At 40.7% G+C, this 12866-nt stretch overlaps 1 protein-coding gene across 3 annotated transcripts in view; it reads right to left on the reverse strand.

Annotated features, from left to right (window-relative positions):
• LOC126184368 (ATP-dependent helicase brm) overlaps nt 1-12866 on the reverse strand; it is a 437613-nt gene that overhangs the window by 139155 nt on the left and 285592 nt on the right. For all 3 annotated transcript variants that reach the window (XM_049926751.1, XM_049926752.1, XM_049926750.1), the window contains one exon: nt 222-452. In XM_049926751.1, the coding sequence (XP_049782708.1) occupies nt 222-452 (231 nt within the window). The remainder of the gene's footprint in view (nt 1-221; nt 453-12866) is intronic.

Genomic DNA, 12866 nt, shown 5'->3' on the forward strand with positions numbered 1-12866 from the left:
CCGAGGTAGTCAAGCGATGATTCTAATTCCATACAATGGACCATACTCTGCAGTTACACAATACAAAGCACCTATCGTTTGATGAAAACTTACTGCCGACATTCAACTGTAGAGTTCCATAAATGTCTTCACTAATAAACCTTTATAGTCTTTCAGTCTATTTTATTGCAATGTGTTCTCTAATACATGCAATGTAAAAACTATTGAACTTCTCACCATACCTCTTCCTCAGCTTCATCCTGGTGAAGAATACTCTGTAGAAACTGCTGTCTCTCAGAACCAGTTGATTTTTGATCAAACATGCCAGCCTGTATCACTTTCTCATCCATATTCAGTTTGTAACGAGCCGCTGCCAAAATACGTTCTTCAACAGAGTTCACTGTCATTAGACGCAGCACACGTACTTCGTTCTGCTGCCCAATTCGATGTGCTCGGTCTTGGGCTTGGAGATCCTACAAACAATTAACTATATCACAAACAAATCTTAAACAACACAGAAATTAACAGAATGTCATATCCTAAATTCTACAACACAAAGTTAAAATATATTTGCATTTAATGAATATATAAGGCACTGAGTCATCAACAGGAGCACAAAAAGAATGAAAACTTTGAAAGCTTTTGGAAGAAATTCTTTCACAAATTAGACATTTCCAACCAATTGTCCATATCCTAGTCTCTCATATGAAACATGGAAACAACTTCCATCCCTGGCTCAAGACCATGCCCGCCCGATTACCATCTGGGTCCCTTCTCATCACTGTCGATGCCACCTCGCTATACACCAACATCCCTCATGCCCACGGTCTTGCTGCTATTGAACACTATCTCCTCCAACATCCTTGCAACTCCAAACCCACTCCCTCACTCCTTATACACTTCTCTCAATTATATCTTTACACATAACTACTTCTACTTTGAGCGCAAGGTACATTAAAAAACCCACGGCACAGCCATTGCCACTCTCACACGGCATCCTACTATGCGAACCTGTTAATACGCCACATAGAGGGAATCTTCCGAGCCTCCCAAACCCTTGTCAGGTCCAGGTTCACTGATGATACCTTCATGCTCTGAAACTCGTTTCTCCACAGTCTAAACACCTTCTCTGCACCTAGTCCTCCTCAACCCAATGTGCCACCTTCCTGGACATTGACCTCCACCTTTCTCACAGCTCCTTCCATACCTCTGTCCATAGTAAACCCACTAACCATCAGCAGCACCTTTATTATGACAGCTGTACCCTCTTTCACAACAAAAAATTGCTACCACATAGCCCGGTCACTTGTGGATTTTGTATTTAGAGGGTTGAGAAGTCTTTTGCTCAGTATGCTGAAGGTCTCTCAAAAGCCTTCACAGTCAGGCTCTACCACCCAAACCTAGCCCACAAACAGATTTTCCACGCCATATCCTCACACACACCTTATTCTACACCACCTCAAGAATCACGTACAAGGGTGCACGCCCCTCTCATTGCACAATACCACCCCGCACTGGAGCAACTGAACCATTTCCTTCACAGGGCGTTGATTATCTATTAACATGGCCGAAAATGGAGGGACATCCCACCCACGAACCTTCCCACCCCTCTTATAGTGCTGTCCCATCATCCACCCAACCTGCAAAACTTCCTGGTTCATCCCTATGCCAAACCCACTCACTAAGGCATGACACAGGGATCATATCCCTGACCTAGGCACAACAGCTGTCCCATTTGCCCATCCAGCACATCTTATTCCACTCCTGTCACAGGCTTATCCCGTCTCAGGCATGGTCACTTATAAAGGCCAAGTCGTAAATGAACACTGCTGCAACTTCTGCACAGCATTTTATGTGGGCATGGCCACGAGAGTTGACCATCCAGTGGCACAACAAACTGTTAAGCACAACATGCTGAAGTTCAATGGCTGCTTCTCCATCCATACCATTTAGATCCTTCACTTCAGTACCAGCTTTACTGAACTACACAGATGATAGTTATCCTAGCAACACTTCCATCACTCCTGTGATCCTCTTGGCCTCAATCTCCGCTAACCCACTGTTCCCACACCCTCTACCCAATAGTTCCCCTCTTTTGTCCTGTCACCCCCTCCCAATCCATGTAACCATGTCACCTCAGCTACAATGCCCATGTGTTGCATGTCTAGCCTGTGCAGCCTCCCTCCTGCGAACCTACCGTATCATGCATGACTGTTACCCCCCTCTGAGCCATGAGCAACCTGTTCCCAACCCACCCCTCCTGCTTTCTGGCTCTTTATCCCTCTATCCACCGTACCTGACATGACTTCTTACCCCAGTCCATCTGCTGAACAGCAATCCCGGGAGGGAGGGAGGGAGGGAGGGAGGGAGGGAGGGAGAGGAGAGGAGAGGAGAGGAGAGGAGAGGAGAGGAGAGGAGAGGAGAGGAGAGGAGAGGAGAGGAGAGGAGAGAGAGACAGTGAGAGGGGGGGGGGGGAGTTTTACTCTAGCTTGCCTAGCTTGTTAAAGTTTTCTTCTGAAAGCTAGCAAAGGTTTCATCCTTTTTTGTATGCTTCTCAACATCTCACTGCTTCTGCTATTTGGTGAGTATTCTTCTTTACTCCTAAAATATTTACACTCTGCCGTAACTTCCCTTACTATATTAAGTGAATATATCTTTCTTTAGAAAATAAGGACTTCTTTTAAGCACACCCCTCAATGCCATATGAAACACAAAAAGATGACAATAGAGGTTAAAATTACTCATTGTGAGGAAATCACATCCAACACATGGTTGGGAAAATAGTAGAACATAATTGCCAAAACTGTAGTTTGAGGTTTCCAGAAGAATTCAAATGAAAATTCTCTAAGTTGATAGGTAGTACAGAGAGTTGGAGTAATGAGTAAATGTAAAAGCCCACAAAAATAGCTGTGAACTTCAATTTCTCCACTGAATCCATCTCACAACTACTGAAGCAACATCTGAAGCTGTAATCTGCAGTCTATTACTATAGACCAAAGACAAGTGTCACACCTCAAAACACTGAGCTTCTGAACCAGAGACAGTACCACGGCCAAAACTACCTGATGCCACACATGCTACTTTTCTTTACAGTGATACTTTAACATATTGTAAGGTTGCCCTGCTGCCAAAACCTTCTTTCCTAATGACAACCCTAAAATTTGTTAATAACCCCTTCCCACACTATTTAAACTGATTTTGTACCAGCCAATTCATATGTCACTTCTCACAGCAGGATACATAATGAGTCAGGTGCATTAATCCCCCCCCCCCCCCAAAAAAAGAAATCTTCAGACCTTAATGATACAGATAGCTGAACCATAGGCGCTACCAGAACGGAGGGGTATCTATGGAGAGGCCAAATTGACCTATGTTCCTGATGACGGGTAGCAGCCTTTTCAGTAATTTCAGGGGCAATAGTCTGGATGTTGACTTGGTCTTGTAACATTAGCCAATATGGCCTCGCTATGCTAGTACTGCGAATGGCTCAAAACAAGCAGGAAACTACAGCCATTATTTTAGCTGATGGCATGCAGCTCTACTGTATGCTTAAATAACATCATCCTCTTGGGTAAAATACTCCAGAGGTAAAATTGTCCCCATTTGCAACTCAGTAGGATATCATCAGGAAAAATTGAATTCCACAGGTTGGAGTGTGGACTGTAAATCCCTTAATCATGTATGTACATTAGAAAATTTCGAATCGGAAATGGATAGGTTGTAGTGGACTTCTGGTCAGGTGAGTACAGGGTTATTAATACAAAATCAAATACTGTAGTGCATGATTATGTCTAATAATGAATCAGAAAACAGGAATGCAGGTATGCTTCTATGGCCAGTACAGTGAATGCATTATTGTAGCCAAGATAGACATGAAGCCAACACCCACCATAGCAGTACAAATTGTAAGTCAACAAGCTCTGCAGATGATAAAGGGATTGAAAGAACATATAGTGAGATAAAGCAAAATTACTGAGATGGTTAACAGAGACAAAAATTTGATTGTGACAGGGTCAGGAACTTGATAGCAGGAAAAGGAAGAGAAGGAAAAATAGGAGAACATGGACTGGGGAAAAGAAATGAAAGAGGAAGTCATCTGCCAGAATTTTTCACTGAGCTTAATTCAATCATCACTTGGTTCAAAGCCATGAAAGTTGATTGTAGACATGGAAGGGCCTGGAGACACAGGAAGGTTTCAAACAGATTACAGAATGGTATGACAGAGATTTCAAAACCAGATTTTAAATTGCGAATCATTTCCAGGGGCAGATGTTATGAACTGCAGAAAAATATGAAAGCAAGGAGATGGGGCCTGGATAAGTAAAAAGAAGCAGAGGTTGTTGAGAGTTTCAGAGGGAGCATTTGGCTATGATTTACTGAAACGAGAGTAAGAAACACAATACAGGAAGAATGGATAGCCCTGTGAGATGACATAGTGAAGGCAGCAGAGGAATAAACAGGCAAAAAGACAAATGCATAATGCACGAGATAATGAATATAGCAGACAAAATGAGAAAACATAAAAATGGAACAAATGATGCAGGCAAAAGGGAAAACATAAGTCTAATAAATGTAACTGGCAGAAAATGCAAAATGACAAAGCAGGAATGGCTAAAAAAGAAACGAAGAGCTGTAGAAGGATGCATGACTATGGGAAAGATAGATGCCACTTACAGTAAAACTGAAGAGATATTTGGAGGAAAGAGAAGTACCTTTATGAATAGTAAGAACTCAGATTGCTAGACAGTACACAGCAAAGAAGGGAAGGCTGTATGGTGGAATGGATACATAGTAGGTCTACACAAAGGAAACAGATGTGAAGACAGCATCATGGAAACAGAAGAAGAAATGGATGAAGATGAACTGGGATATATGACATGGGGGAAGAAGTTGACAGAGGACCTAAGTTAAAACAAGGCCCCTGAACTACATGAAATTCCTTCAGAATTATTGAGATCTTTTGGAGAGCCAGCCATAAGAAAACTATTACATTGGATAGGCGAGCTATATGACAGGTAAAATACCTTCACACTTCAAGAAGAATGTAATAATTACAATTCCAAAGAAGACAGGCACTGGCAGGTATGAATATGTGGAACATTTTGTAAATAATGCACAGCTTGGTAACACTGTGGATTGTTTGGTGCAACAACAATGAATATTATATCAAATGTAGTTGGGAGCTCGAGGAAGCAGCACACTTTTTTTTCCCACTGTGTACTCTAACATAAAAACTGCTGAGAGGTAGAAATGGACCCTGCAGGGATCTCGGGTACTGTGACTATTGAAGACCAGAGGTTGTGCATCAGGATCAAAACATCATGGGGCAAGAACCCAATAAATCCACAGCTCATTAAGTGAAGTTCGTGGTGAGTTTACAGTGGACTGTAGTACAGTTTCGTGTTGGGTTAATCATTTTCATGGTGGTCATATGAGCATAGATGGTAATCCAAGACCAAGAAGGCCAGAAACATCAACAGATGAACAAGTATGAACCTTGTGGCAGATGCTCAAGAAGAAGATTGCAGTGTGACTTGTGAGGAACTCTCAGAAGCCACGGAAATTCCCCCAACATCAGTATTCCGTATTCCCAACATCAGTTTTCCGTATTCTGAAAAATAATTTGAAGAAGAGAAAAATTTCTGTGAGGTGGGTCCCACACTGTTTGACTGCTGAAGAGAAACAGAAATGCTTGTGCACTGCAACCTTGCTCAGACAATGATTTTATTGTGAAGGTCAAGGATTCTTGTGTCAAATTGTCACTATTGATAAAACATGGATGAGAGACTTTGAAACAGAATTGAAATCACAGCTGAATGAGTGGAGAGCTTCAGATTCTCCACATCCAACAGAATTTCGACATGCTCAATCAAAGCTCAAGCAAATGATGACTTTTGCTTTGATCACCAAGGAATCATCATGACATATAGAGTTCCATGTGGAACAAGTGTCACAGCAATGTGTTATCATAACTTCATGCAAAATCTGCACAGAGAAATGCGCAAGACTCGACCTCAGTTGCTTGAGGCTGGGCCACTCATTCTCCATGACAATGCTGTCTGCACATTGGCGATGTTGTAGCCCAAAAACTGCACGAATACAGATAGGAAGTGTTGCATCATCCTCCCTATGGACATGTGTCCGCCAGACTTCGACTTGTTCCCCAAGTTGAAAAAACCTATGCATGGACATCACTCTCTTTATCTGGAAGAGCTTTCTAACACTGTTCCTGAGCCATCAGACAGATGAAAAGAAGTGGTGTCCTGGATGGAATAATAGAGCTTTCAAGATGTTAGAGTTCAGTCACAGAGAAGCATGGAGACTATATTGAAGGACTGTAAAGAGATACTGAAAAAAAAAACTTTAAGTAAAAAAAAAATTGTGTGCATTATTTATGAAATGTTCCTCTTATTACTGAAAGATTCATTTAATAAGTCATGCTTGCAAAAACTGACACAAATTATTTACAGAAGAAAGCAAAAACCAGTAGAAGCCAACATCAGGGAAGATCAGTTTGGGTTTGGGATAAGTGTAGGAACATGCGAGACAATACTGACTCTAAGACTTATCAGTGCAATGATGAAGATTTCTTCTTAGAGTAGTTTTCTTTAATTTAAACCATATAGGTACATACATTGTTACTAACTAATTAAGGATACTCGTAAGCTAGCTTCTGCAAAAAAAATTCTCAATCTGATTGAAGTAATTTTGCTGAGATCGACTCTTTCCAACTGTCCCATCCCCACTCATCTTGTATACTTGTTTTGTCTACCTCCTTTCATTAATGCTCTCTATATGTCCAAACAATCTCACCATACCTTTCCCAATATTCAACACTACATCTTTCACTCCATGAAACTCCCTAAAATTAACATAGTGAACTTTACTAAAAGTTTTAACTCTTAGTTAAACTGTAGCTATGTTGAATAAAACTTGATATCACACTTACTCACAATATTATTTATTGATAAATTTAGTAAGGTAGCCATAAAATTAAATCCTGACACTGACTAACAATAACTAATGTGAACAATGGCCTTTTATCTCATTGGAAAGTTTGGGTAACTTTAGGTAAGGCTCCAGGTCCTCAGAAATAAGCCAATTCCTCAATTTATTCTTGGTAAGTTTCATATTTGAAAATGATTGTTTGCATGAATATGTAGACTTGAATAAGGAAAGAACAGCAAACACAAGTATTTTTTCAGTTGACAGAGTCAGGGATACTATTTGAGGTGTTAAAATTCAACGTATTTTCACTTCAGAGCACTCACCTACAGATAAAGACACAAACACCAGGTAAGTATGTAAAAACAGAAATAAGAAAACCAGTCATATCTACAAGGTATTGTACAGTCTCACATCTCTCTGTCCCTATCATTCTCTGTTTCAATTGTTTCCAATTCATAGTTATTTTTCAACCACTTTTCAAATGATTCATTATTAATATAATTATCTTCTTTTGCTTGATCTCTCACTTTTTCCACACTTCACGAGAAACATTTCCACACTCTTCAACACACTAGATATACCCTCCACTGATAAGTACTGCATGAAATTCAGCACATTAAAAATTATCTCACAAACCTTACTTAGAACCATTATCCATCCCCCACTTTCAAAAACACTGTCACAAGAAGAACAAGTGGTTATGATGGCATCAAGTGGAAGTGGTGTGAGTCACCTACATCCCCATCTAATGTCACTTTTTTCAAACAGACTTGTTCAAGCCAAAAACCTACTTCTGTGCATAGACCATGAAGTTTCATTCACACTGTATGTGCACACCTGCACATGGTATTTTTTGGAAGAGCCACATTTGAAGGGCCAAAGCACCACATGTGGCTCACAAGCTGTGGTTTGCTCACCATGTCTTAGAAGATAGGTTGAACAAGCTTCCGACAATGTTGGCTGGCACACACTCTTTGAAATTCTCTACGCAACAGGACTAAAACACAGGGAGCAGATGGTTATTAACAACTTGTACAGACTCCAAACTGCAGTTATAATAGTGAAAGAACAGGTCTGAGAAGCAGTATTCGAGAAGAAAGTGACACAGGGTTATAGCCTATGCCCAATGTTATTCAATATGTGCACTGAGCAAGTAATAAAGCAAAAATTGAGAAAGTTGAAAGGGGAATTAAAATGCAGGGTGGACAAATAAAAAATTTGAGGTTTACAATAGACTTTGTAAGTTTGTCAAGAGATTGAAGTTGCAAGAATGAGGTTGTAAGATGACAATCAACAGAAGTGGAAAAAAAAGGGTAATGGAACGTAGTCAAATTAAACTATGTGATGATGTGAGAATTTGATTAGGAAATGAGACACTAAAAGTGATAGACTAGTTTTGTTATTTGAGCACCAAAATAATTTATTATTGTCATCCCGTTTAGGATACAAAATGCAGACTGACAATAGAAAGAAAATAATTTCTGAAAAAGAGGAATTTGTTAATATGAAATATAAATTCAAGTGTTAGGAAGTCCTTCCTGAATGCATTTGTCTGGAGCATAGCTTTGTACAGAAGTGAAACTTGGACTATCAAAATTTCAGACAAGAAGAGAATAGATGCTTTTGAACTGTGATGCTACAGAAGAATTCTGAGGATTATAATACATGGAAAATTCTCACTGACAATAACGAATTACCTAGGAATAAAGGAGATGACTCACCAAAAGGGAGAAGTGCTGTGTCGTCAACAGGTACACAAACAAAAGGTACAGAGCTTTGCTTTGCTAGCATAATGAGTGTACTGAGGTGAGATGGAGGTGCAGGGTGGGCATCATGAATGGGGAGAGGCAGGAAGCAGAGAGTCTTGGGGGAAGCATCTATCGGCTCGTGGGGGTGGAGTGCGCGAGGGGGGGGGGGGGCTCTGTGGGCTAGCTAGGGGTGCAGGTAGAGGGGGCAGGTGGCAGACGGCTGGGCATGCGATTTCACAGACTAGGGTGTGAGATGACAGCACACAACTAGCAGATACGTATAGGGTGAGAGTTCTGGGACAGGCCACAGACCAGGCTACCTGTGAAAGAAGTCATGTTATATACCAGCTCTGCTGTATCCACTGCACAGCATTTTACATTGCTACGACAACCAACCAGCTAACAACCAGAATGCATGGACACTACCAAATTAATGCCAAAAACAAGGTGGACAACCCAGTGGCACAACATGTGAGAGTTCAATGGCTGCTTCAGAACCCATGCCACCTGGATTCACCCCACCACCACCAGCTTTTCTAAGCTCCGCAGATGGGAGCTATCCTTACAGCACATCCTTCACTCCTCTAACCTCCCTGACCTAAACTTAAGATGCTGTCCCCCCATCCATTGGTGTGTAGACACACACACACACACACACACACACACACACACACACACACACACACACACACACAAAAAAAATCCCCTGTCCCAGTACCACCACCCAATACATGTCAGCTAGCTGAGAGCCTATTGATGCTCCCCCCTCTCTACATCTTTCACCCCATCCCACCCTACACCCCCACCTCACCCCAGCACATTCACCCTGGGCCAGGATACAGATGAGCACAATGTAGGGAAACCAGTGCATGCATGTGTGTGTGGGTGGGGGGGGTGTCATTTCTCCTACAAGCTTGAGGAAGGAATTTCATTCTGAAAGCTAGCAAAGCAAAGCTCTGTACCTTCTGTTTGTGTTAGAGATGGGCAAAACTGTTCTTTTCAGAGATCGGATCAGAACTGTTCACTCCCTGAAATGAATTAGCTCTTTTTCATGACTCACCACTCATTTACAATAGAAAATAAATGGAAGGCACATTGCCCTTTAAACTTGGTTTATTCCAGTACTATACCTGTATTTTGATCTTATTTGATCCTATTTTGAAGTAACGCAAATAATGAGTAAGAATTTTGTATTGTTTATTGAAATTTCCACGATATGACAAAGTTTTTGATTATTGATTTATTTTGCACTATCGTGGTTTATTGGGTGGTCGGAAAATGTTGTAACTTGAGATTTACATTAACAATATATTTGGCTATAATGTATTAAAATTTCATTAACCTCATACAAATACATCGCAAGCCATATATTTTTAAAGTGAACGTTTCCTTCCGAAGACGCCTAAAATCGCAAAATCCGTACCAGAATAAGAAAAAAAAATATAAATTTTACTGTAAAACGAAAGTGCTGCATATAGCCTTACGCAGAATAAAACAAGGAAAATATTGGTGTATCACATTTTGCGATACGTTTATCGGTTCGCTCGTAATGAAAGCGTAAATTCGAGTGTCCATAATAAAAATCCTATAGTAAGAGGAGTCGTCAGGAACCTAATCTGATCAGTTTAAACAAATAAAAATAAAATAAAAACAAATGATGTATACATAACATAATAATGTACTATACATAGCGGTATTACTACGAAGAACAATATCCAGTAGAGATGAACTCCGATGCAGAAGCACTGAGTCGAGCAGGTCGAGCCGCGAGCTGTATTGCTGCGTGAGCTAAGACCGCAGAGACCAGAGTGACACCTGAGTTGCTTTGCTCAACGCTCTGGCTAGAGTCAAGAACGGTGGGGCGAGCGCTGAGCGGGCGAGTTCTGAGAGTGGGGGGAGCGGTGAACTCACCCGCTCCGAGACAAATCATCCGTTCCCTTGCGAGCAGGTTGTTGCAAGTAGTTCCTATGTTATCCGCTAGGTGGCTCTCTGTCCTGTTGCTCGCATCAACTGACCAGAGGGCAGGATGTGCGACTGAAACGATCGCCGACAGAGTGCGATGCGAAGTTAAGCTGCGCCAGACACTGCACGCGGCAGACGACGCGCAGAGACGGCACGGCATATGTGAAACACAAAATCCAATGGGGCACTGCACAATGCAGGCAGCCAAGGTAGAAGCAGGGCAGAGGCCAGCGCTGGCTGTGTTGTGTGGCGTGCACTGTGCTGTGACCAGCAGAGGCGCTGCTGATATGCTCCGTTTCTCTCTCTCTCTCTCTCTCTCTCTCTCTCTCTCTCTCTCTCTGCCGTGGGAAACGTTTGGAGTTTGGAGCTACCGTTCTTTTTTTCTGAATCACTGATTGTTCACTCCTTTGAAAGATTCAACTGTATGAATCAGTTCAAGAGCGGATCCCCCATCTCTAGTTTGTGTACCTGTCAACGCCGCAGCACTTCTGCCTTTTGGTGTGTCATCTCCTTTATTCCTAAATAATTCTGAGGATTATATGAGTAGATCAAATAACCAATGGAGGGTCTGAGAATTAGTAGACAGTATGCTGCTTGATTATAAGTTAATTTTGGCTTTTTGCCTTGAACAGTACATGTTATGTTCTGACATTGTAGATGGACAAGAAGCCAATAAAGCTGAAATAAGGTCATAATGAAGTGGTATACTGTCTACTGATTCTTTGCATAATGTTCTACTGTGACATAATATACTCTGCAGGTCCCATAATAAAGATTCTTTGTATAATGTTCTACTGTGACATAATATACTCTGCAGGTCCCATAATAAAGAAACTAATGAAGAAGTGCTAAACTGAATTAGAAAAAAAGAAAAGACGAAAGAAATTTATGGTACAACTTGACTAAAAGCGACCAGTTGCTAGGACACATCCTGAGGCAAGAAGGAATTGTCAATTTGGTAATGAAGGGAAGTGTGTCGGGGAGGGAGTGGGGTTGGGGATGAGAATAGGCTATTTTCCTATGTTAAAAATATGGTTCGGATTGTTGTTAATCTGATTGATTAAAACATTTAAGTAGCATTGACTACAATATCCTCACAAAATATCTGTCATTTTTATGTAATTAAAGCATAAAAATAATTAAATATCATGATCTGGCCACATGATCAAAAACGCTGTGTTATTAGCTGTTGCTCTGGTGACAGCACAGGCTAGGAGCAAGATGAAGCTACACTTGTGTTATAGGTATGTTAGCCAAAGTTACGACGTTTTTACATACTTTTACTGCAAACAGTTTAGCTATTTAGTGATGGAAAACACTATTACAACTTTTTAGTAACAATAGAAAGGAATTTTCTGAACACTGATAGTGGAAGCCTTGCGAAGGTTGATGTGTTATGCTCTATCCACTGAGAACGTCGGTATGTGCAACAATGGACATTCTTTTCCCTGCTCCCTGCAACATCATTAAACTCACTCAAAACTAAATTATTGTAGAACTTTCACAAACTGGTCCGTATATTATAACTGTATTGTCAACTATCAGTCATGAGCTACGGACCAAAGCACAACAAAATTATTCTTGGCAAAACTTAGTGCCGATTTCCTCTGTAGATCACAGTCAGCAGATATACTGCTTCTGTCAGGCATTCTGTGGCGCGTCGGATAGCACATTGAACTGCAGTGAAAGAGATCATGTGTTTGAATCCTGCAAGAACGATATATTTTTAAAAGTTTCACATGAAATATGAAAATAGTGTTAGCAAGAACTGATTGTAGCGGTTGTTTCGATTATAGGAGATATATATATATATATATATATATATATATATATATATATATATATATATATATATATACACTAGTCTTAGTCTGAGAAAAAGACAACAGAGGATAAATACATTTACTCTGCGAACAAACAATTCACTTTTTTTTTTAAAGCATTGCTAGTGGTGAAGATATTACCATACATCCACAGTAAAATGAGGTGTAGGATGATGGGGTTATAGGGAGAGATATAAAGTGTGCAGGGCTGCAATGTTTGTGAGTGTTCATTAAGGTTAGCGTCTGAAGCAGAGTTACTTCCTCTTTATGTAAGATGATGAAACTGCAAGGGTTTAAAGATCCTGGCTAGACAGAACGTAGATAAAGGCATTGTTTCTAATAAAGCAAAAAGTGTGTGGTTACATTAACTAGAAAATATCTTTTTGAATGTGACGTGTGAAGCAAT

This window comes from Schistocerca cancellata, chromosome 4, assembly GCF_023864275.1.
Source record: "Schistocerca cancellata isolate TAMUIC-IGC-003103 chromosome 4, iqSchCanc2.1, whole genome shotgun sequence".
NCBI classification, from domain to species: Eukaryota; Metazoa; Arthropoda; class Insecta; order Orthoptera; family Acrididae; genus Schistocerca; species Schistocerca cancellata.